Source organism: Falco biarmicus, chromosome 11 (genome assembly GCF_023638135.1).
Source record: "Falco biarmicus isolate bFalBia1 chromosome 11, bFalBia1.pri, whole genome shotgun sequence".
Taxonomy (NCBI): Eukaryota; Metazoa; Chordata; class Aves; order Falconiformes; family Falconidae; genus Falco; species Falco biarmicus.
Genome location: NC_079298.1, coordinates 23,090,344 through 23,117,208, shown reverse-complemented (window position 1 = coordinate 23,117,208; position 26,865 = coordinate 23,090,344). Strand labels below are relative to the sequence as shown.

Genomic DNA, 26,865 nt, shown 5'->3' with positions numbered 1-26,865 from the left:
AAGGAAAAATGGTCTGATTATTGAAACATAAAAGCTGGGAAAAAGGAACCAGGAAAGATGGACTGAAGACAGCATCAGCAGATGTTGGAAGAACAACTAACAGCAGCAGCAGCCTGGAATGATATATTTGGTGGGTCTTTTAGATTCTGGTAGCCTGAGAAATACAAAGCTCCTTTGTGACTTGTAAGTCACTTTCACTCCTGATTCATTCTGAATTCTGTGAAAGGTGGTGTGACTGCAGAGCTTTGGGAGTTGCATTTTGGCAAAGGTATACTGGAATAATATTAGGAACTTGCCCTGAAGTTCTGAATTCTTTGCCCTGCTGAAGCCAATGGGTATGCTCTTACAGGTTTTAATAGGGCCAGATTTATCCTGTCAGATGGTCCATGAGCTGGATCAACCCTATAGAGTCTGGGCTGTTGGATAATAACTCTTTTAAATCATCTTGGAAGCTGCAGATGCTAGTTAAGATGCTGGTTTTGCCCTGGGCAGGTGACCTGATCACTTGCTGTTTTATCAGGAAATCCTGCTTTAGAAAAAAATGGTATACTACTATTCTCTCAGGGGAATTACCATTCTTTATGGAAAATCTAAGTATCTTCAATTCCTGAAATGTACTTATAGCCGTTCTTTTTGGACCCTACCCCTATCTATCAATACCTTCTGTATCCACTCTGAAAGTGTTTTTTATAAAAAATATACAACAGTTTTGGTAACTGCTTTTACCTCATGTTGATGCCCGATAATTGCATAGACAGCAAGGAAACATTCACACAGAGGAATTTTTAAAAAGTCAGGTAGCTGGTTTCTGCTAGCCAAAATGTTAGGATAAGAAATTGCATGCCTAAAATCAGCGCTGCTTCTGTGAAATCCAGTTCCAAGAGTGAGTTTAGATACAGTCTTACCCTTTGCTTTCTCTCCTTACCCTATTGGAAGAAATCTGATATAGCATAGTTGTGGGGGCATTTCTCTGCAACAGCTCTAATGCGAACTTCAAAACCAAGTAAACAGAAAACCAAACCAAACACCACCCCCCCCGCCAAACCCAAAAAACTAGAAGTGAGAAAAACCCACAACCAGATATGCTTAGCAAATAGCTGAAGTCATGAGCTGAGAAACAAGTCTTGCATATTTGTGACCTCTGTGTCAATGGCTGTGCCTCTTGTAATTCATGTACCAAGCAACTTCTCAGGGAAATAAACAGTGCATAGAGGGAACCCAACCTTGACTTGATGGCTGCAGTCTGCTAGGGTGAATTTTCCTTTTGATGAATTAGTTTCTGGTGCCCTTGCTAGAAAATACTTCTGTTACAACAAATTCTGTTCTTTGGAAAAAAGCGTCAGTAAATTCTTCTGGTTTCATTTATTAATAGGATTGTTTTGTAGGTATAGGTGTGTACTATTGTTTTTACACTACTGCATTTTGAAATGCCTTGCTTTCTGCCAAGCAAGCAATAGATGTAAGGTGGAAGCTGAGAGAGGGGTACCGGTTGTGGAAATGGTTCACCTGAAGTCATGGCCCTGGGAGAGTCGGTTTGAGAGCCCGTTACCCTGGCTGCTCCTGCAGTGTCCTCTCCCCTCTTTCATTCTAGTGCTGCTGGTGGTTGGGGTACCTGTACCATGTGCTTTTAGAGCGCATAGAAAACAAGAATGGCATGCCTTTGAAAACCATGCTAAATCTTCTAACTTATCATTTTGAAAGTCTTTAATGGAACCAGTAAGTACTTTTTCACTTTTGTTATGCATTTTTCTAAACTTTCATTGAAGTAATCATTGAGATACCATTCAGCAATATGCTTGCTGAATATTTTTTATCATTGTCATAAATGTATTTACTTCACATGATCAAGGATATTTTACATGTCATTGAAAATACTTTTCAAAATGATAAATCTTGTTTGCTGTTTTCACCTTGGATATAAACTTTATTTTTAATCCAGAAGCTTATATATGTATCTCATAATTTCTAGACAAAATAAATAGGTGACACATAGAACATTCAGGTATTTCAGGTCAATAAATCCAGGATGTTGGGGTGTGCTTTCTAGGCTTATTGAAGTCCCTGTTCTGAATCTTTCTTCATCTCTCACTTGAGAAACTCCCTACAGCAGATTACCCTTCTACTTGTTCAGAGGAGATTTAGTTCAATAAATTCTTTGTCCTCATCCTCGTATAAGCATGCAGGTATTTATTTAAACATGATTTATTATTAATATAGAGTATTTAGACAGCAGCGTACTGAAAATTAATTACTTTGTCAGGTACTTAAGAGCTCTATTGTATGTAGTTTGTTTTGTTGGAAAACTGCTATAGCAATCATAAAAGGTCAGGGATTCTTGTTCTCTTAGGCCTGAGGCTTTTTAGATATTTACAGGCCATGTACAATGTAGCTGCTCTGGCTGTTCCGCCATTACACCTGAGCTCAGGAGTAGAAGAGGGAACAGGGGAGGAGGGTTGTTTCTGGGTTGAGAGGGTAATTGAATTGCCAGACTCAATGAGCCTTGAACCTCTCTGAGAAAAAGGATGTCACTTACGCTGTACTGTGTTAGCTGCTGTGACTCAGTAGAGTGTAGGCCACAACTTCCATTCTCTTTTTTCCATACAAACTGGATTACAACTTCACTTCATAAAGGTACAATCTATTCTATTGTGTCTTCCCAGTCAGTGTTTCTTGGTTCATACAGACTGCTTGCAATTCTGTCTCTCTGAGACTAGACTTCAGATTCACTATGCACACTTTACTACTTTTGTTTCTAAACATCCGAAGACGGCAAACCAAGTATTCTGACTTTCAGCTGTCATCTTTTTAAATACAGCCTTCACATTGCATAGTGTATATTCTTTGTTTTATCACACAGGAGAGCAATCTTAGTTACATCTTTCTTAAAAAAAATAATAGAAGAAAACATTCAGCTGCTGCAGAAGGCTTTGCCCCCTTAGACCTGACTGAGTACCAGGAGTGATTTTAGGATTTTATGTTCTCGTTTCCCCATGTTGATATGTCAAAGCAAGGAGGACTTGGTAAAATGGAGCTCCAGCACCCATCATCCTTTAGGGCTGGCACAAGGAACTGTTGTATGGCAGCAGAAAATCCTGTAGCTTCCCAGAAGCAGCTCAGCCTGAACAACACTTGCAGCCTGTCCAGCTTTCCTCCTGTTAAGCAGAAGTGTGGGCCAGAGGAAGCTGCCGGTTGGAAAGCAACAGCTGCTTACACGCTCAACCTTTGTACTGTTCAGTGAGATGGTCTTGGATCTTTTTTTTTTCATCAGATGCCTTTATGGTTGAGTTGTTGCATTGAAAAAAAACTGTTGGTGTGGTTTAGGTATGGGGATATTAAGTTGTGTTAACTTGGCACAGGTGTAAGGAGTGACTCAGCCTTTATAGTCTGAGACTATAATGAAGAATTGGAGGTGCAGAAGCATCTTTGGTGTTACTTGTCCTCACAAAATCACACCTGGTTGCTGTAGCCCTCTGTTACTAGCTCCCACATTTTTCATCTCAAGTCTTGCAGTATTACAGGGATTCCTGACATTGAGTCAACGGTTTTCTCCTTTTTCAGAAAGAACATCTATTCCCATAATCCCTTAATAATAAACTGGCCTGAGCTGACACATCAACCATTTTCTAACAGACTTTATAGGTGGATGTAAGCCTTCTGGTGGCCAGCATTTTAAAAAAAAAACAAACAAAAACAAAACAAAAAACCAACCAAACAAACAAAAAACCCACCCACCACCTTAATCCCCAAAACCAGCAAAGCCGTGCTGCCCTCTGTATAAAAGGTTGTCCCTGGACTGTGTAGAATGCTGGTAGGAAAATAGGGAAGTGAGAAATGAATGCCAAGAACAGTACAGAGAAAGTTGTGGGACACAAGAGTAAGTTTTAGGATTTCAGAGGAATGCTTTGGTTTAAATGAAACCGAAGGAAATGTGTGGTGGTTTTTTTTTTTTTCCAAGAGAGTAATTCAGTTTTTTCAAGGGAGAAATGGGAGAGGGAAGAAAGTGGAAGATAGGGATGGATACCAAGGGATAAGGGTGAATCCGAAGTTTGTAGATTGAGGCAGTAAAGGAAAAAGTGTGGTAATGTACTGGAAATGAGTATGAAGGAGAAGTGGGTAGACAAAGGAAGGCAAGAGACAAAAAGCTCTAGGATCATTAAGAGAAAATGAAATGAAGAAAAGATTGTAAGGGAGAAAGGGTGTTGAGAGACATAGGATTATGACAGGTGAGAGAAACAGACTGATGGTTTTTCTGTGCCAGAGGAACTCTGAGTATATTAACAAAGGATGTCTATATGCCATTGCAAAGATTTTGGAAAATCATGAGTCACAGTTCATATGTGAAATACTGTAAGTGGGATACTGTTAATACAATGAAGGATTGTGGAAGTCAGAAAGCAGCTAGATGATTGGTAATAATTATATACAGATACACATCACAATTAATCTTTAAGTACTACTTTGAGTCCCCAGGTTTTTGAAAGTGCTGTTATATTCAGCTTTCTCTGTTAATCTTTGTGTATTTCAGGTCACTAAATATATAAAAACCCAACATTTAAAAGTAAAAGTGGTAATGGTGTTAAATTGATGCACTTGAAACAGTGACTTTTCTTGAGATGTCTGTTTGTACTTAGTGTAATGGAATGGCTGACAGCTGGTTTCAGTTGCCATAGTGTAATTATGTAGAATAGACTTTTGCGATGACACTATGTCAATTAAGGAATCTCTCACATTCTAGACTACAAAGGACAAAATGACAGTACAAGATATTTCTTCCGTTCTTTTTCATAAAAAGATAGTGACACTGTGTGAAATTACAGTCCTGTTATGATGACACAAGTCAAATGATGTGAAAGATTTCTGGATTGATTAAAAATCATCAGCATTATAATATAGAATATGTATGATTTGGTAAGTTGCTGTTATGTTTTGTTCATTCTTCTTCAGAAGATATCGGGGGGGCTGACAGACTGGGGGTGTTTCTTGTTATATTTGAACTGGTGTGTGTCAATGTGAAAAATGCTACTTACATAACAATGTACTTTAAATAGTGGTTCTTCGGTATGTGAAAATATTTTAATCCAATACATCTTGAGTATATTTTAAAGCCATCACAGAACATGAACTAGTATAGAAGGTGGTGATATTTTCCCATATTTTTTGTTATGTCTCCCTTTTTCTAAACTAAGCCCAGATGAAAAAGAAATTACCACTTTTTTCCTTCTTTTCTTTTTAAAGAATTCACTCTGTCCCAAAATCCTGATGAAATCAGTGTATTCATTTTTATTACACAAAACATAATAATGCATATTCTTCATTGTTTTTGAGAGAACTGCAGTATCAAAACACCCTTATGCATAATGAATTTATATAAAAAGCTCTTCAATTGAATTGAAAGAAAAGATGCTATAAGCATTTCCTGATAGTAAATGTAATTTCTTCTGGTCTCTCAGTATTGATCCTATGTGTTTTAATAGGTTTTTTTCAAGTAAAAAGCAGTCTCATTTGCATGCAAATTATATAATGCTTCCAAATGATACATGTGGAGATCCTCCTCTGCCTGGTTTCCACTGATTATTGATGTCTGTTTAAGGCTTGTTTTTGTTGCCTGTGTTAGCAATGTAGTATTTATTGACATTTTGATGTAGGAAACCACAAAACATCCTATCCAGTTAGATTAATTTATTTCTATGGAAGAGCACAGGAAAAAAGATTCTATGAACAAAGGCAGGAGCAGACATTTATCTCACTAGAAAATTCAGAAACATCCTAGTTTTAGACTTGCTTCCTCTGTGACGTCTGTAAGAAACTAGACAACTGAGTCATCATATTATTTCAGCATCTAAAAAACCTACTCCAAGCTGTTAAGGTAGCTTATATCATTCCATACCCTGGAATAATTTTTTTATTTTAGTGAAGCCAACCTTCCTTTAATTCTGATCCTTTCTCATGTACAACATGTGGTGTATAGTTAGTTACCAGCTTGCCAGGTCTGCATCTCATGTCTATGTTGTGTGCAACCTACTACACCCTGGTTTTGTGAAATAAAAGCAATCAATATGTTTTTAGAAAATGTGAATATTCTGTGAATATTCTACCTTTAATGTCACTGATAAATGTAATTATCATTAATACGTGTTTTCAGGTTAAAAAGTTGTGTAAGCACAAATTGTTCATGTAACTAAACATTTAAGATACTGTACATATACTACAAACTCTCATTTATTACTGTAGTAACACAATGGTTTGCAGTTTTGTAACACAGTTTGTATAACACCACTTAGTGTAACTTACTATACTGTATTTCCCTGCCAGTTTTTGTCAGGTATTGGAAGACATTTTTCTAATAAAGTTTGAGACATTAGATAATAGATCAATGCAGTAAAGGCAGGATAAACGATTAAATAAAATAGAAGGATGAAGAGATGAAGCAACTCAGAGCTGAGCTCCTGAAGTCCTGCACAGCCCAGTCTCCGTGCTGGACTATGCTCTGGGTGTCAGGAAGGTTGCAGATGGGCTTGCTCTCAACTTACTGCATAGTCGGTGGTAGCAGCGCACTGTCGTATCCTTTCACTGGTAGTGAACAAGTATCAGTGGCAATGGGAACAGTGGTTACACTGGGAAGTGTAAGAGGAGAGTTAGGGAGCTGCAGCTCTTCTGCACGTTTAAGTTTACCAATGGCAAAATTGACACAGGTTGAATTTTTGTTGGCAGACAGGGATACCAAGTCAGCAGTGAACTTGTTCTTCCCTTACATCTTTAGAGGTGTCACTTTCGCACAGCTGCAGCACGCTGGTGAAGCAGTGCAGAATACTTGCCATCCTGCTCCCAAAAATAAGTGGAACACTTTGTACTTCAACTGTGACTGTCTTTTAATTTATCATTAAAACTTACCTCATGTGTTAAGACTAGAAGATATATACCTTTTGATACAATTTATCTAATGATGTAATATTTAGCCTGGTAACATGTACTCTGTACTCTTATTCGAAAAGGATCCGATACCTCTTTTTCTCAGATACCCCTAGTAGCGACAGCAGCAGCAATTCATGATCGTGACAGCAACATCTCAAAACTTCCCAAATCAGGACCCCACCTTTGTATACTCCATCATGTTTCCCCGAAATTAAGGGGTCAGCAGCAGTTGGCCTTACCCCCATTAGGATTTCAGTTCCAGCCTCCTACTTACTGAACTCTGGCATGATGTTCTGAGATAGGTTTCCCTAGGTATCCCCTCAATATGCCATGATCTCAGTCCTATACTCACAATGACCCTGGTTCTCATCTCTTCTGCGTTCACTTGCTACTTTAACATACACTGTCTTTCTGTAGCATAGCTGTGCTGAAAGTTTGGTTTGAGCTTGCAAAACAAGTAAAATATGCCAGCTGTGTTGACACTGCCTGTAGTGGCACAGCTCAAGTGTAAGAATATACTTTACAAATATGTAATAAAATTGATTTTAAAAAGGAATATTTAACAGCTTTGCATTCTAGGCATAATAACTGATTTGTGTATTGATTTTAAGTACAAAGCCTAAAAATGTAGAAGACCTTAATGAAGTTACTTAGATGGAAGTGTATGTTTTTGTATTTGTTTCCATTGAACCAGAGTTGAAGATAATAAAAATAATAATCCTGGACAACACAGGAAGGAAAAATGTAACTCTTATATGTACTGAAATATCAAACTGAACAAAAATTCTTTGAAAACCATTTTGTCTTTGAGTTGGGGAGAAATATCCTCACTACTAGTTTGCAATTATTCCTTTAGAGTGAAAAAAGGGAATGGCTAGATCTAATTGCCTGGGAAACAGACATCTAGGGCCACTTAAGATGCTGTAAGGTGTCTAGACTGGTCGCTGAGTGCTGTTTCAGAAAGACATATGGGTGTCCTGCATTGACTGTGTCACCTCTGCTGTCTGCATGGTTATGTGTCAGGGACATCTCCAGCATAACTAGACTTCTGTCTTTTGCTACTGGATTGAGCTTACAGTGTCTCTACTGGCTGTTTTTAGCAGCTCCAACAGTCTCTGGCATATCAAAACAGTATAATTCATCTGCAAGAGTGAAAATATTTGCTAATATGTACAATTTCCATTTGACTAATACTCCTTTACGTTGGAATAAATGAGAATTGGGGATGATAAAGTGCCTTACCAGTCACCACTGGCAAAATGGTTGAAAGTTCTCCCAGAAGAGCTGCGTAAAGCGAATGCCTATTCAGCCAGGATGAGAATTTCAATAGATTTTAATAGTGGCTAAGAAAATCCTATGAGAGTGAACCCAGGTAGCTTGTTTTCATTTCCATGTGATGGATGGGGGGCTCATGCTGTGCAGTAGACCAGCATCTGTAAGCAACAGGTCCAGTTGCATCTACAAATACATTCAAGTATGTTTCTTAAACATTGACGTTGTCTTGGGACTCTCTAGCTGTGTTCTGTATCTGGTTTAATTTAGAGAATTTTATGCTCAGTCTTTTAATATGCCTTTAGTGAATTTGAACCTCCCAAACCAAAGTCTTGTTACCCATTGTTGGTGATATTGTCAGATCTCTGCGCTGCTCTTCTTATTCATAACTGGATTCTTGCGCTGTGTGGCGTAGAGTTTGCTTTGAATAAACACTTCTGTGTACATCAGCATACTTGACAGACAATAAGTCACAGGCATCGCATAGGGTCTGCTGTGACAGGGTATTTCACATCATTTGAGTTAGCTGTCCTGCAACAGAGAGATAATGGTATTTGTTATAAAAACCAATTCCATGTTAGTGATGATTATTGAAGACTGCAATATGGAAGAGGTTGTGGAAGAGGAAGGAGACATTGTTTTTTAATCTCTCAGTTATTGCTAGTTTGGAGAAAGCTGGAATGAGATCCTGGCATTAATTTCTTACTGAGGAAACTTCTGTGGAACCTCAGCCATGTGCTAATTGTAAGTGGTACTGTAGTGTCTTCTGGCCCTTAAAGGAAACTGTATCATTAACCCATTTTCATGGACTTTCCTTGGTGGGGCTTTTAGAGCGGGTGGGAAGAGGGGTAAAATAAAGAACTAGAGTCTGATTAAGTAAACTTCAATATTAAGTATACAGAAGAAAAAATAGGATGTAAATGGTTTGCTTTAATTACACCATAATTTTAGTAATGTAAATGGAGAACTGCCATCAGTAGCTCTCCCCCTCTGAGTAAGACTTCAGTTCACTCCTGTCATTTCCTCTGATGCTCCCACTTAAGAGAATTATCTGGTCTGAAAAAACAGCTAGGGGTTGTTTTCTTATGGCATCAGGCACTGGGAACTTGCCAATGTACATTCCTTAGATTGTTATTATGGGAAGAAATCTTGTTAGCTCTCATTTATCAGGATATTTTTCCTTTTCTGAAGATACACACTGAATATTGGGAAGCTGTGAAGCTGTGAATTGTACATAACTTCTTTAATCAGTTCCCTAGTTTGCTATTTAGAGCAACAGGAAAGTAAGTGATTGTCCTGATTGGTATCTAGTTGAGGGGGAAAAAAAAATAAATCAGTAGTGCAGTATCTACAGGTGAAGCCTTCTCTTCTCCTCACCGGTCTGGAACAATTGGCACTACTGATCTGGTGTGAAGGACAGGCACATCTGTAGAGATGGTGTGCACAGATGTGTAAAATAAGCTTTTCATTCCCTGTGTCATAAAGAACTGATAATCTAGCTGTCACTTTCTGGTCAGACCTTCAACAAGGGTTACGACTCAGCTACTGCCCAATTGACCTAGACATGGAGAAAGTATTTACAAGTACTTAATGCAGCACAGTAGTTTTCAAACATAACTTTCAGTGGCTTAACAAATTTGTATGACCATCTCAGACTGAAGATCTTTTTAGCTATTTTGCAAGCTAAAAAAAAAATTGTTTATCTTTGCATAACAATTTTGCTGCCTTTCTTTCCAGTGTCTTTGACATAATGCTGTATAACATATTGGTACATTTAAATAATGTCAGTGTTGTTTAATTTTTTTTTCTCTTTTTCCTTCAGAACTACTATGGAGCTGCCAAAATGATTCTTTCTGACAATCCACTTGGCCTGACATGCGGAATGGTGTGTCCAACATCAGATCTCTGTGTTGGTGGGTGCAACTTGTATGCCACGGAGGAAGGACCAATTAATATTGGTGGATTGCAGCAGTTTGCTACTGAGGTAGGTAGGACTTGCAAATGTCTGAAATTCTTTGTATGCACCAATGTGTGTTGTCTAAGTGGTTGCCTTTGTTAATGATTTGTTTTTTAAAAAAAAGTTGGTACTAGTAAAATAAAGGTGTGGGAAGTTAGAATAATTAATTCTTTATCTTACAACACATTCAGAAGCTTAGAAATGTTTTCATAATGCACTAATTTGTGGGAACATAAGGAACATTATTGTGAAAAAGATGACTCTTTAGAAACACTAGTAGTTGAGACAGTTTGTTTTATAATGAAAGATTTATATAAGCCAGGTGAAATTGTAGGTGTTACTGAAGAAGGCTGCATAGGGAAAAAGGTCAAGTGCACCTGCATCTGTAACTGGATGTTAAGGAGCTGTAGAACTGTTCTGGGCATTGAGTAGATCCTGTAGCAGAACTAGTGTGCATTTGTACTGGCTTTGGGCCAAAGGAAAAGTTTGAGATGATTTAGACTTTTTACTATCCAGTTTTGCCAAAACTAGGTAAATAAGTCCTTTCAGGTTGACGTGTAATAGATGTCTATGTGCATCTGTCTATTTAGATACCTAGTGTAGATGCTTACATATGTGTGTTTGTGTACATTTATTAGGTCATAAGGGTATGCGTATATTTTGGTTGCTGAAGCAAAATTTTTTACTTGCCACTTGATGTTAGGAAGTCTTCTCAAGGGTTTCTGTTGAAATGTACGTGCATTATTTGTGACTGTATAGTTTTAATGCTCTGCTTTCCATCTGAAGAAAGATGGAGGCTGCTGCTCATTTGTTGACTTCCTTTGAAGGGCATGGAGAATTTGTATCAAACTCATGGTCTCAGCTCGCAGCTCATTTGATCTGTCTGAAGTATCTTTGGGTAACAACTGTGATTTTGGTCTCTGTAAAAGTAAGGATGTTGTGGCTGTATAAGAAAAGGCATATGCACATTTCTATATAGTCCTAACTAATGAGGTTGTACCTCTTCTATGTCTTGAGCCATTTGGCTGGTTATATTTACAAACATACAGTGAAATCCCAGTCACCTTTACAAAGCTTGAGAAATAAAAAAAAAAATCTTTGTAGGACAGACCAGAATAGAAATGCAAATTAATCTGGAAGTAACAGACAATATGTCTGTAAGGCCAATTTTTTTCTTCTGCTGTCATTCATAGACTTCACACACCCTTCTCAGTGGCTGTTGGTCATGATTCAATAAGCAAACATTCCTACCTGCTCCAGTTCTTCCCTCTTTTACCTGTTTGTATCCCTACTTTTTTCTCTCCAGGAGACTTGTAAAGCTTTTGGAGAACCTGCTAAATGTCTCTGCTAACTGTAGCTGAACCTTCTCTCCCCTCTGTCATTTAAGTAGCTATCCAGTTTGAATTTCTTGAGATTAGACCATACAAGTGTAAGTACAGTTTGGACCAAAGTTCTTATTTATAGGATGAGGCTAGAGACAGTGAATGTATTTGTTCTACATGTATATTCAATAGCTGGCTGTTATCAGTCAAGGGGCAATTTTATTACCTTTTCTTCTTTTTCTTTATTCCTTATATCTAAAAACTTAATATTTGTTGCAAAGGAGACTTATTTTTTCTCAAAAAACCCCCAAAACAACAAAACACAAACAACAACCAAAAAAAGAAAGAAAAAAGAAAGATTAAACAGTTGTCAAGTAGATGATAAATACAATGGTGAAATATTACTGTTTAGGAAGCAAATGCAAGTAATATCTGTTAAAACTTGATTTGTGTCTCCTTTTAGCCCTAATGCTATGATTAATAGAGAGGAATTATGGCTTGATAGATAATGCTAAATATCTGCTATTTTTCTTCAAAAATCTTTAGAAATCTATTAAAAAAGCTCAGTGCTAGCACAATGATTGATACGAAAACTGCAGCAAGGATGAATAGCTCAGAATGGCTTTGCTCCTAATGTTTCAGGTTTGTTTAAAGTGATATTAGTGTCAAGAGTTCTAACAAAATTGTTACACAGTTCTATTTAACACTCAATAAAAATACCTTTTCATAAATTTTATTACCCTTAATATTTTTATAGTATCCTAAAATGTTAAAATTAGTTAATAAACTTTATTTGTATGTATTGTAGTACTCATAATTAGTAAAGTATGCAGTCACTTTCATAGTTAATACTTTTTTTAGCTTTCATTCAGGTCAATTTTACTGTGAAAGTATGTATAGTTGAAAAAAATGTAATGATACGAGTGCTTCCAAGTAACAATTGTTGTAAAAATATAAATTAAAATACTGAAGAAAATCATAAGGTACTACTGCCCATACAAAAATTGGCTCAGATACTGCAAGTGGAGTGTGTTCACAGCTTTACCTATATGAGTACCTTAGCAAATTGTGTAATTTAGGTGTGCAACATGTTACTCTTAATGAGAGCTGCATGGTAATTCTCGTGCGCTGTGTAACAGTTTGTCCCACAGGAGCTTATTTACTGAAAACTCAATTGTGCATAAAGCCAGCTTTAGACTTTTTTTTCCTTGGAATTAGTCTGAGGATCATACACTTGATGCATTACGAGAGCGAGCGATAGCGTAGATAAAAGATAAAATTGCAGTAAAGCAGGAATGTGGGCTTAAAATGGAAAATATATGGGTATGACGTATGCCCCTTTGTGCTTCTGAACAATGTCTGATCATCTGTTCATACTGCAGATAAAACTCCCTAATTGTAAAATATTTGTCTTGCATACGATGCCAAAAAAATGGCACCTCACACCTCATGCATTCTCCTTCTGCTCTTCCATATAGTTTTGTAACTATGCTTAGCTCATTCTCGAAGTAAATTGTAATCCAGTCTGAAAAAACATAGATTTTGACAATTAAATGTTCAAGTGGAAAAAAGGAAATGTCCGTTTGTATTTGTGATGTAGAATGTGTATACTGGGATGCAGTTACCACGGTAACTGTTGCATCTAGAGAATAACATGGAGTAAAAGCTCACTATTATAAATGATGAGTGTCAAGCGCAGGTTACACCTGCTACTGCACAGGTCAAAATTATATTAATGTCTTTATCTCTCTCCTTTGCCCAAGTACTTTAGAATCAGGAAACATCTCTGATTTTGGAACACAAGTTCAGTGAAAATATACTGAGATTACAGTGACAATACATACAGGCATGAGCTATATGACTGTCAGTCCAACAAAATAAACTAAAATTACTGGTTACTCAAGTACAAGTTTGTAAGCTTGTAGTAAAAAGAAAGCATGATCTATTACAATTTCTGTTGTAGTATTAGTAAAAAGCCCTCAAAATCTTACATTTCTGGTTAGACATCACTGAATCTAAAGGTTCTCCTGTGTTTCTAGATAATCATTCTGTTTAGCAACACAACCTAAATAGAAAAATGTATTATTTTAATTGCTGTGTACTACATTTAAATACTAGATCATTTAGTACTGTGGCTTCTGTGCCAGCTACAGTTCTGGTGATTTGTTGCTCTCTGGAGATATATTCTGGCTGCTGTTGCAGCAGAAAGAAATTGGAAAAGGAAACTTGATATGTTTTTTTTCCTAAAAGATGTGTTGTATGAGCTTACCAGCTGCTAACCTAGGGGCATCTCAGCAGAGCGCCTGTTCTGGGAGGTGGGCTGTGGGTAAGGGTCCCCCTCTGCGTGCTTGGACCTCCCTTCTCCAATCCACCACAGGCAACAGAGCAGTGGCTGCTCAGAGGGATTGCTGTAGAGGGGGTGTGCTGCAGCCTCGGGCTCAGGGTCCCTCTTGTAGTTGCATATTGACAGCTCTGATCAGTCTTAACGTAGGTGTGGGGAGAAGGGCGTTCTTGTGGAGCTGCAGCTCCTGCAGTTGGGCAGCCTTGGAACGGTTGTCTGGGCCCTTCACCTTTGCTGGCACGGTCGGGCATGCTGCATCAGCAAAGGAGGATTGTTCTGGGGAACTAAGATAACAGGACAAACAGAAAGGAAACTATTGGTATTAATTTTTATTTTAAGACATCTTTAGGTTATTTTCAGTATTAATTTTTATTTTAAGACATCTTTAGGTTATTTTCTCTTTTAAGTCATGTTGAAATGTATAATAATAAATTATAAAGTTTTAGGCTTGTCTGAAGGGGATGGTGTAGCCTTTTACAGTAGTTCAGGGGATGAATCTGATGACTTCTGATTTCTCAAGCCAATGCTGAAAGACTTGCTGATACTTGGACACGTTATGTAAACTTCTCTACAGCATGTTTGCAGACATTAGGCATTCTTTGATTTTTTTTTTTTTTTTTTTTTTAAGGCATTTACATGAATGTTGCGATGTCCTTTTAGTGGTAGGATTCATGAAGTGTGAAGGTATGGACTCTGCAGTGTCCTAGATCCATGGGTTTTCTTGGGACTGGGATAGTATTAACATATAGTTATTACATAGGTTTGAAAGGTCTTCAATGAGATGCTTTAGGCCCTAGCTTTGTCAACACTCACCTGCTTGCATAGAAGTTTGCAGTATTACAACTTTAGCTTTTAACTTGTGGGAGGGGGATCAACAAGTTTTCAGAACTAGCTCACGTTTGTGGAAAAAACACTTCTGTACATCCTGTGCTATCCACAGCAATTAAATGACATTAATAGTGTGATCATGTAATTTGACAACTTCAAGAAAGTTTGCTGAGCATGGAGTTTGCTTCATTTTTTATTAAAATCTGTGCAGGATATAATTTTCTTCTTTAAATATCCAACTGCCCCATATTAATGTAAACCAGCCTACAGATAAATATCCATGGAAACGAGTGGGAAAGTGTGAAACTAATACAATCGGTTTCTAAATGTTACTGATTTCATTGCCTGCGTTTTTCTTTCTGTGCACTAGCAACATCTGATAACAATTCAAAATATACTAACATCTTTCACACTAAAATAAATACCAGCTAGAAGCTACTGCCTACATCAGTAGCTGTTTGGTATCTCATCACCTTCGTGAGGGATATTTAATGGCAAACCTAACTGATAAACTTATTTCTATAGCCTTTTAAGCACGGAAGCAAGCATTATGCCTCAACAATATAAAGGATTTAGTTATGAAGTCAAAACTTATGCTACTAAAAGATTAAATTTTCCTTTTTTAAAAAAAGAAAAATTTCCTAAACTCATCCTTCAGTTTTCCCCATTTTTTGATTTTCAGCCTCTTTCTATTGGTGAAGCTATTGTTATTAAGATGACAGATTAAACAGATATACTTTTAACTTAAGAAACATGACCTTCTGTGTATGTCTTGGAAACTACCTAATATGCTTTTTAGCAACATATCTTGTTTCATAGCATTAGGCAAAGGCTTTTTTACATTTTAACACTGAGGTTAAGCTTTCAATCTATTTGCTGTTTTATTTAACACATCTTTGTCATAGTCCAAAGATAATTTTAAATCAAATTGAATTACGATAGAACTGTCTGACCATATTTGAATTCTGCAGATACCCTTCTCCACGTATCTGCAGTATATTCCTCTTAGAAAAATTCTGATCAGAAAACTCAAAAGTGACTGAAGTGAGTTAATTTTTTCTAATTTATATTAAAATTCAAATAACAATTCTGAATAAGTTATAACCTGCTCTGATGGTTTTAAATATTTTAGATTAATTTAAATCATGCTTACTAGCCATAAAATGATTTTCATCAGGTTAGCCAAATGCATTTCTCCAAGTCACCTGTTACTCTGCCAAATGTCACATATTTTCATCAAAACATGCCAATACTAGAATTGCGTAGTGAAGAAAAGAACCAGAATTTTATTACACAACGAGAACAATAAGCTTTTCCCTGTCTGCTTTCTGAAAAACAGCTAAAATAAGTTGGCTAAAACTTTCCAGGAAAATTAAACTTGAATCAGATGCTCAGGAATCAAAACTTCTGAAGTTAGCTTAAGTGGGAAATATTGTCGAACCTTATGTTTGCATGCAGTGCCTGGAATTATGCTCTTTGTCAAGTATACTGAATTTTTTTTGGAACAAGAACTAACCCCACTTCAATGAAAGGATGTTTCATTTACAAGGGAGAAGACAACAAACCGCAGATTTCACACTGGAGAGAACACCGAGCAAGTGCTCTCACACCTTTACACAATAAAGTAATGCACACAGGGAAACTGTAATATGTCATAAATGTCTGAATCAAGAGATAATTTTTTTCAGTTGTTGGAACTTTAGCAGAATAGATTGGCTGTTTGAGTTTGATCAGTTGTATCTCACTTGAGGACAAAGTCTCCATGATCTTTTTCATAAACTGGAATATCCTTTCTATGGACCCTGATGGACATGAAGCGTAAGTAGTGGACAGAATCTGTGTGGGTTTAGTTTGAATAGGCCCTAGGTGGTGAAGTAATGATTGCATAGTATTTGATAAAAAAATAAAAAATAAATGTCCAGTGTTATTGATGTCTATTAATAATCTATCTTACTCTTTTGTTTGTGTATGAGAGGGAGCCAGAAGGAAAGGCAGACATGGGGATGATGGCTGAGTCTTTCCAGTGAGAGATTCAGCTTTAAAATTCATTATTTGGTCTCATTTTCCGAAATGGGTCTAGGTTAAAAAAGCACTGCAAAACAAAAGAAAAACTTAATCACAAAAAAAATGAAATAATCCTTTTGAAGGGAAGGTGGATGTGAAAGGCAACAGTATTAAACTTTACTTGCATCCTGACCCAGTCTGAGCAGATTAAAATGGGAGAGGACAATTGCGTGTAATGTCGCCTTGAACGCTTGCTTGCAAAGTAGTCATCTCTGCACACCAAAGGATTTGTACAGAAGATTTCAGTAATATTTAGTTAGGTGAATTACATTTAATTAGGTGAATTACAGTGTCAGGAAACTTCACCATGAGGTGAGTGAAAATCTTTTGAAATGCATTGAAGCAGTTTGCTATTTTCACAGTTACCCTGCCAGCCTTAATATGCAAACCTGCCGCTGACTTCCAGATGGCAAGATACTGCCACACAAGCTGGCTGTGCTGCATAAAGACAGTTTCACCCTATTTGCAAATAGGCAGAATTAAAGTTGACCATTCAGCCTGAACTGCTAGGATTTCCTGCATGAGTGCTTGGTTTCTGAAGCTTAACACTGCGCTACAGTAGTGCAGCACTGTAGTATAGCATTTAGTTGATGGGTATGACTGTTCAGTAGTAAATATAAAAATAATTATGTTAACAATAAAGTAAATTTAGTGATAAATTTATTAAACATATGCATATTCAGTGTTTAATGTACACATAGAATATGCAAGTTATATAATTTGTATTACTGAGCAGACTTCTAAAACAACTGCATGACACTTTAATGGAAATTTGGTACCATTCAAGCCATTTCTGTGTGAATGTAACAAAGCAGACATTTTAGAAATATCCTATTGCATTTTGGTTATCACAGTCTAGTTTCACAGTACAATATGAGCTTTTCAGCCCGTGAAATCCATTAATAACCACATTAAACCTTCCCATATTGTATGAATTGTCAGGTTTAAATGATTCTTTTTTTAAAACAATTATCTGTCTCTTGCTTCTTGCAGTTTGTTAAAATGCTATGTCAATTTACAAAGACTGGGGGAATTTGACACAGAAATTTTAGAGGGGGAAGGAACTAATCATTGGTTTACCTAGCATGAGTGCTCAAGTGCGCATGAAGAAAATGAACATTGATTCAAAATATAAATGAAAAATTCTATTCATGAGTGGAATTGCCAAAGCTTAACGGGAGAAACCTTTGCTTCTTGAGGTCTAAGGAGAGTAAAAGCTGTTGGTAAACTTGTTAAATAGCTTAAATATGGTATTAAGACAAGCAACAATGTATGTATTTTAAAGGAGTAGTTAGTGCTTATGGAATGCAGTTCTGCATTGAAATGGATGGGAAATTATGTTGTCTTTTGGTGGTTTTTGAGGTGCAGACTTGAAGTGTTTGTGATATGACTGAAAATTTCAATAAAACGAACTCTCATATCCTTTTGGTATAGTATTTTGTTTCTGCTACAAAGATACACTCCTTGGGTTAAATATTTCGCCCCAATGTCTGAAATCAAATGAAGATGTAACTATGCTCTTCTGTGCTCCTCATCTTTAGTAGCCTGCAAGGGCTGTGAGTCATCCTTTTTCCTTTTGTAGGTTATACAAGATAGGGACTCCATTCCTTTCCCTATAATGTATGTAAGTGCAGAGGATAGTGAAGTCTCACTCCATGCATGTAGAATATTTCTGTGTTAGCCTCTTACCTGTACACTTGAGCAAAGAACTGATTTAATGCAAATCTGAAATGAACGGTGTGGCTTTTTAACTAGGTTAGGAGCCCATTGTGCTGCGTTCTGTATAAATACATGATAGTTTTCAGAGACTGACACAAAGTACTTTTAATGGTAAAGACAGAACGAAGCAGGTCATCACCATTTTACAGGTGAAGAACCGAGGCATGCAGAGAGCAGTCTAACTTTCAAGTATGTCTACAACTTTTGGACACTGGATTAAAAAGTAGAGAACATCTGAAATAGATGAGCAAGTAACATGAAATAAGTCCTATTCGAATTATCTAAGAGGAGGCATCTAAAGCAGGGCTTACTTTTGAAAATATAGCGCTGAAGACTAGGGGCAGTTCCTAAAAGAGTTTCAAAACCACCTAAGAATGGTTACCTACCACCTCTGAAAAATCAAGCCATAAGTGATGTATCTAGTATCACACAAAGTGTGTCCTGAAGAAGCAAAGACTCTTCACTGGCATTACAAGTCTTTCTGTTATTTGCAGCAATTATTTTTTTTTTTTTGGTAGTAACAATAATCTGAACATTGCTTGGAAGGAAATTTTTGGTGTTACCAAGATTCTCTGCCATCAGGCTGACTTTGTATTACTACTCTCTTACTGGTAGTCTGGTTCCATCTTCTCTGTAAAATTTACAGTAGTGGAAGATCTGACTTCAGACATTTTTAAGACAAAAAGAACCATAGAAAGACCAAACCCTGCAACTACAACATGCCTTGCAAATGCATAGATCGTGTCATTTGGGAATTCCTATAACGTTATGAAGTGATCTGCAATAATACGTCAATGATATGTGACAGTACTAGCAGAAGCTTCCATCATGTTACTCATATTAAAATTTAAGGAGGGAATGTAAAGTATGTAACCTGTGCATGTACTGCTTTTCAGGTGTTCAAAGCTATGAACATTCCTCAGATCAGAAACCCATCGTTACCTCCTCTAGAAGATATGCCTGAAGCCTATCACGTGAAGATAGCTCTTCTTGGTGCAGGACCTGCAAGCTTAAGTTGTGCTTCTTTTTTGGCTCGGTTGGGCTATTCGAACATCACCATATTTGAAAAGCAGGAGTATGCTGGTGGTTTAAGGTAAAACAATGACAACAAAGCACTGTTTCCACTTATTGTAGAAAGCATAGCAAAAGATACTGTGCAAACATAGTTCATACACAATCACTCTACCTTTACCAAAGGAAGAGAGTAGAAAATTTCAGATACGGAAAACTTGTGTTTTATTTAAATAATTTATCGTTCAAGTTAAATAGGTACAGTTACAGGCAAGCTTTAACTGAGAGTCTGGGGGCTATCTCCTATATTCTCTTCATATGACCTCTAAAATTCCAGAGTGCAATTATTACCAAATTAACACTTTAGAAAATTATGTCAGGAACCATTTTCCTTTATCCAAAACTTTTAAAACAAAATGAGATACCTGTAGCCAGCCCTGCATAGTAAAAGTATTAGTAGATGTTTAAAATGCTTTAGACAGATACTGATTTTATGGAGAACTTTAAACTTAGAATGCTTTTGTGAACTACCTTATGCAAATAAAGGTGACAGTGAATAAATTCATGTATGCCTGGTCTTTCAGCTTTAGTAAACAATACCATATGAGTGAAATAAACCCCCTACGATTCTTAACCTTCAACAAATTGCAGATACATAAAAGAAAGTACCTTTGCAGTTTTCCTATATGGTAAACACTTGGCTGATATTTGCATGGTGTCATGTCCTCTACACTAAAAGCTGAATTTTTACCACTTTAACAATGGTGTAGATTGTATCTTGTAAGTATGTTGGAATACCTAACTATAGCATAAAATATTTCAGAAACTGACTGGTGAATACCAACCCATTCAAAATGAAAATTAAATTTTACATGTTGAAGATGTACTCACACTGAAGTGTTTATAAGTGAAAAGAAACACAGAGAGAAAGAAGGGTGATGTGCTCCCATTTCTCACTGCGGCATCACGGAAATCAATAGCGTTGACACCATTAATGAATTTGATCCATAATGTCATAATGTCAAATACTTATTCAGTGCTCTGGAAGATAGAGAATCAATGCTGGAGAAGTTGAACTGTTTACTTGCATTTTTCCCAGTGAGATTCAGAAGTATTCTACCTAATTATCAAGATTTTAATATATAGGCATTTAACTGTGGAGCTGTTTTACTTGAACTGCTAGCCATAGAAGATTGCAAATTCAGTATATGAACTATCTATTCACCTGTTGAGTAGCACGTTTTCATAAATATCGGGTTTAAAATGTAAAGTAGTAAGAAATAATGAGATTTCCAACAATGAAGCTCTACTCGGTGACAGATTAGACCAGGGGTCCTCAAGCTTTTTAACCAGGGGGCCGGCGTGCGGATGAAGTGGCCAGCAGTCATCTGCAGCTGCTTGGTTTGCCCCAACCCCCAGCGGAGGGGTGGGCGGGGGGCAGTCTGTAAATACCGGGGGCCGGATTGAGGACCCTGGGGGGCTGTATCCGGCCTGCGGGCCGTAGTTTGAGGACCCCTGGATTAGATTTAGGTTGGATTCAGCAATATGATACAGTACTTTCTGCGGTTGCTTAAAGTGCAATGCTGCAGTTAGTTACTGTGTGCTTGCATATTTGAAGCAATGTGATCTTAAGTTGCATCTGTTCTTGATGCTATGAGTTGAACTTAAAATAAAGCTTAGTCTGTTGTTTGTTCTGCTGCAAAAAGCCTTACATGAAGTTTTGCCTTTTCTGTTACTGTCCTTAATGGTCAAGCAGTGTGTTTTAAAATCTGTTTCTTTTGAGTCTTGAAGAACACATAGCGATCAAGGTCAATTTTACTTCAATTCATTGTACAAAGTTTCACATCTGGTTTAAGGACATCAATTCCTTTTGTCCTTATTTTAATCTTGGACAGAAGGGAGGCTGGCCTGTGGCAGCAATCATCCATTATTGCATTTGTAAGTCTTTGCAGTACATCTTCTAACAAGTTTAGGTTATTGATGGGTGTGTTCTCAAGGCTTCATAAACTATTACAAATGGTTAACAAGACCAAATTAATTTTATATTTGGAATCAGCTTTTGGAAGGGCAGTACTTGTGCCCTTTTTTTAGTTTGCCTTTTTTTAAAGTGTTTTTAACTAGGATATTCTTTCACATACATGTTACGTCGTATCTGACTTTAATAATATTGTGAGAATAGAAAGGAGTCTAGTGACTGCAGTTCCTGTGGTGTAATTCTTAAGTGTAGCATAAGTCTGTGGCTGTCTGAACATGTCTCTCTGAATTTTTTGCATTCGTGAGCAGGTTTTCTTACAGTTCGCCTGTTGTCTAACATTTATGCTTTATAGTAGGGTAGGCACAAACAGGTCACACTCTTGCTTAGAGACTGAACAAGCTTCACTGCTTGTGCTCTTAGCTATGCGACTGGTTTACAGCATACCAAAATATTTCTCTCGTTAGGCCCAATGGGTGTCCCTTGAGTAAAAGTAATTTGGGGTCATGGAGAAACACATAGCACCTGGCCAAGCACCTCTAACTTGGATCAGATTTGAGGAAGTAGTGAATTTGTGGGGCACTGGTCCCATCCAGTACATCCGTCCTGCACCTCTTGCCCTGTTCCTTCTCCCCCCTGTTGTGCCATTGCAGAGTCAGTGACTCTCTGCTGCTGCTGAAAGAAATTGTATCAGAATTATTGATGTTCCAGTTGACTTTTCATAAAGTGCTTATTTTCATAGTAAATGTGCATGCATGAGTCCCCACAGCACTGTATGTATTTGCATATGAACATATATGTACATATATGTGGGTGTACTCCACAGCACAAAACTAAGTAAATGTTTAATAAGAGCAAAACATTGTTTACAAATTCCAACAATGCATAACACAGCCAGTGCTGTTCTGGGAGCATGTTGTGGAAATGACAGGCCTTCAACAAATATATAGGTGGCTTGGAAAAGAGACCTTTCCTTTTGCTATTAGATTTATTTATTAGATCTCTGTTGCAGAATCATATTGATACATTAGTTTCTGCCTTAGACACCTTTTTACTTAGCATGACCTATGAAAATTGTATTGTCATGACACGTTCATTATATCTGATATTTAGAACACTCTTCATTGCACACAGGTCAGGAAAGGTGAAAAAAGGGCAGTATTTGAAATAAGAACACCAGTTTCCTTTCAGTATAATTAAAGTTGATGCAACTTAAAATAAATAAAATCCTTCTGGACTGTCAAAGTTAGAGGTTAAAGATGATGTGGTCACTAACAATATCTAAATTAAAGCCACAGTGAATCTCTTTTGCCAGTGCTTTTTTATGGAAGTTATAGATCTATTAATCTGAAAACATACTAGACTGAAGCTTAGAAATATCTGGGGAGGGGCTTTAAAATCTTTTCTGCATTTTCAGGGGTTTTTATATTCATTAAACAAAATTGTCTAAAATAGAACTTCACTGTGCGTGTCTGTAACATGTTACAGCAGATATTTTGAACTGGCACGAGTAGATGGCATTTCTTTGCAAATAAAGTTCTATACCAGTAGATATAAACTGAGATTCTATGCTGGCACTGCAGTTCTCCCATACAGGCTATCTGTGATTCTGGGAACTTGAAGATGTCATTCCTAATGTTCCCTAGGAGGAAGAAATGCCAGCTAATAAACGTCATCAAAAAGCAGACTTGAGACCAAGCGCTGATAGAAAATTACTGACTTTGTCCATCCTGAAAGATCATAAAAAATTCATGAAGTATAAGTGGAGGGTACAGTTTTGAATACCATTGCTCAAAATAGTATGTGCAACAGTTTTTAAAAAATATGTATCAGAAATTTGATTCTTTCGTATTGGACAGCTTAATGAATGACTGCTAGATCACTTTACTTTTAGTAGCCATGAGATCTTAAATGGATGTCTTAAATTTGTTTAGTGTTACATATTCTGGTGAACAAAAGGAATGGAGCTGAAGCTCTTTTGGAGCCAAGTTTAATGTATGTTAAAATGGTTACCTAAAAGTGTGGGCAGGATTGGCCTCAAGGTACTGCCTTCCTGGCTTGTATTTTTAGCATTGGGTGAACAATGCTGTTTTGTCACTCTAAAAAGCCAACGGTCAAGCTTCAGCATATTCTATTCACATATGTTAAAATTAACTAAGGTGTGTTATAAGTATTGAATTTTTAACAAATAAAAAAAATCCTTTCTTCCTAAGAGCCAGAAGTATTTTACAGGCATTTTTATTTATTTTAGTACATCTGAAATCCCCCAGTTCCGATTGCCGTATGATGTAGTCAATTTTGAAGCTGAGCTTGTGAAGGATCTTGGAGTGAAGGTAAGAAAAATATACCCTACTGATGTATAGCTCAAAGAAAAAAGAACAAGAACTCTGCCAAAGATTAACAGCAAAATGTCATGCACATTAGTAAAGAACGATTAAAAGCTATGCTAGACAGAGGCAGGAAGATGCTTCCTCTTGCTCAGGGCATTTGTCTGTCTCCTGTCTGAATGCCACTAGTTTGGAAAAGGGCAATCAATAGTTCTCATCTGGCATGCCTGCATGTGATTAATTGTCTGTAAGAAACAAATTCCTAAATTGCTTTAGGGGTTCAATGTAGCTATTGGAATGATTTGATTTTTTTTAATCGAGTTTTTTCATGGAAGTTTGGCACTACTTAAAACGTTCATATTTGATACTTCTCCTTTCGTTCCCTCTCCCTGAGTTTTTTTTTAATGGTTTATCATACAGTCTTGCATCCAAGTTAATTTTATAATAGAATGCATCAAATTAAACAAAGTGTTAACATCATCATCTATTATAAACAATAACAGGCATTCAACTTCTTGGAAAGTAATAGTTAAACATTATTCTGTTAAATATATGTTGTTTATATATAATGAGAACATTGCTTTATTATTAATTTAGGGCTTGAGCTGAAGATTTAGATAGTATTTACAACTGCTGCCCATTTTAATAGAAATTACAAATGTAAAATGCATCACTGGATCAAATTTTTGAGTACTGGGGAGATAATTTATTTTTAACATGATACTAAATCATTCAGTGAAGCAAGAAATTCTTCTTGGAATCTTCCATGTTGGTTTGTATCATAAAAGCAGTAGACTGTTGTCACAAGACTCAACTGAGAACCTCGTCCTTCCCAGGTTTTATAAAAATGCTGGTAGGTAAGATAAGGCTTTAAATGCTACGGGTCTATTTTTCTACTCTTAAAAATCTCTTTGCACTTCTTGAAAAGACTGACAGAATGGAGGTTGAGGTAGGGATGGGGCTAAAAACAGAGCATTGAGACAATTTTAGACAAAATTACTGGGTATAGGTTCCTGGAGAACCCCCTGCAAAACAGTTCCCCAGGGCTCCATGTTATGACAAGACCTCCAGAACAGACTGATAGAACCACAGATGCCATCTTGACCTGCAAGTCCTCTGCAGTTTTGAAGTGCAACAGAGAATCTCAATGTAAATTTGCTTCCAAGCTCTGCCATTGGTTTGCAGTTGACCCTTTGGCAAACTGGTTAACTAAGTACCTTAGTTTTATACCTCTATAAGCCAGAAATATTTGCTGGTGTTTACTTAGAGCATTTCAAATCTGTGGTGGAAGGTGCTGTGTTGTGTAAATGCACAGTAGTGCTGTTTATTCAAGTAATTCTACTGAAATTAGTAAGAATTAGTCAGCTGAATAAGGATTAGAGAGCTAGGCCCTAGGAGTATTATGAATCCCCACATAAAATAGTATTGCCATTTAAATTCCTTCATTAGGTTTTCATAACATATGTACACAATAGGATAAAAAGAATGTAATGACAATTTATGGAATGCATTTTATTGCCAGTGAGGATGTAGTCTGTATTCTTGAAAGGATTACTACTGTACATGGTTTTTGCACCTCTGATAAAATTTATACTAAATCTCCAAAGACAAAAAAAAAGTTGGTGTTTTAAGTATTGTACGCTGTATTTTACACCTACCTTTTTTTCCCCACCAATAGGAAAAGCATGTTAAATGGAATATAGTCAGATTCAATAAAAACCAAGATATACAGTGACATGAAAACTAAACTGTTAAGATCCCAAAGTATAGTGCTTACACAGTAGGACATGGCATTTTATAAAGCGAATACACAAGTGATATAACAAAAACTGGGGGAAAACATTGAAGTTCAGAGAGTCTAAAGTACAGAGATAAAAACACACATACCAATGTCAAGAAGTACAAAATATCACAAGAGGAATCACACACACTTTATGCACTCAAAAGCCTTGGGGTTAGGAGAGATGAGCAAAAGGTGTGTATATCTTCAATTGCATGACCTCTACACAAGAGACTGATATAGTTGGTTTGCTGAACACGCAGCAAAGACTCTTCCCCATCTCACTCTTATTACAGCTGTAGTTGCTCAGCCTGGGCAGTGGTTGCTCAAAGCAGGATTGCTGGTGGAACATTACAAAAATTTTTCAGCTTTTGCTTCTGGAAGTGAAGAGTAATTGAACTGAAGCAAATATAGATTGCAGGTGCATTTTTATTACTGTGACTTGTTTATTTCAGTAAGTGAATGCCAGTTACTGCACTCTGGGCATTGTTGCTTGTGGAAATTATAATTAACTATTGAAAGTTTAAATCAGAACTGATCTCATTCATTATTTTGAAAACCTTTGTTAGTTTACCACTGTTGTGGTTTATAACCCCAGCTGGCAATTGAGTACCTTGCAGCCCATTGCTCACTGCCCCCCAACCCTGCCCCAGTGGGATGGGGAGGAGAATTAGAAAAAGGTAAAACCAGTGGGTTGAGATATAAACAGTTTAATCATATTTGATAATTTAATAATAATAATAGTAACGAAAAGGAAAAAGAGAGAGATGAATAAAACCCAAGAAAAACAAGTGATACACAGTACAATTGCTCACCACCCGCTGACCGATGCCCAACCAGTCCCCAAGCAGTGATCAGTAGCTCCTGGCCAACTCCCCAGTTTATATGCTGAGCATGACATTCTATGATAGGGAATATCTCTGTGGCTAGTTCGGGTCAGCTGTCCTGGCTGTGCTCCCTCCTGGCTTCTGGTGCACCTGCTTGCTGGCAGAGCATGGGGAACTGAAGAGTCCTTGACTTAGGCTAAGCACTACTCAGCAACAACTAAAACATCAATGTGTTATCAGTTATTCTCATACTAAATCCAAAACACAGCACTGTACAAGCTACTAGGAAGAAAATTAACTCCATCCCAGCCAAAACCATGACAACCACTCAGAATGGTCTGCTTCATTACAAGCGAGTAGGGGCACGCTGTAATTTGCACAGAATGTTCTTCAGACTTATTGCTAGCTCTGGCCCAGTATTTTTTCTGAATCCACAGAACCAGCGTTGGCTTCACTGAGGGTTTTTGGCATAAAGGTGTTCTAGCTAGTGGTCTTGGTGCAAAATTCAGGCTGTGAGGTTTTGAGAGCGTGGC

General features: G+C 37.1%; 1 protein-coding gene across 1 annotated transcript in view; it reads left to right on the top strand.

The window, feature by feature from the left end:
• DPYD (dihydropyrimidine dehydrogenase) overlaps positions 1 to 26,865 on the top strand; it is a 367,004-nt gene that overhangs the window by 98,583 nt on the left and 241,556 nt on the right. The window contains exons 5-7 of the mRNA XM_056356052.1: positions 10,007 to 10,168; positions 19,312 to 19,508; positions 23,650 to 23,731. Coding sequence (XP_056212027.1) covers positions 10,007 to 10,168; positions 19,312 to 19,508; positions 23,650 to 23,731 — 441 coding nt within the window. The remainder of the gene's footprint in view (positions 1 to 10,006; positions 10,169 to 19,311; positions 19,509 to 23,649; positions 23,732 to 26,865) is intronic.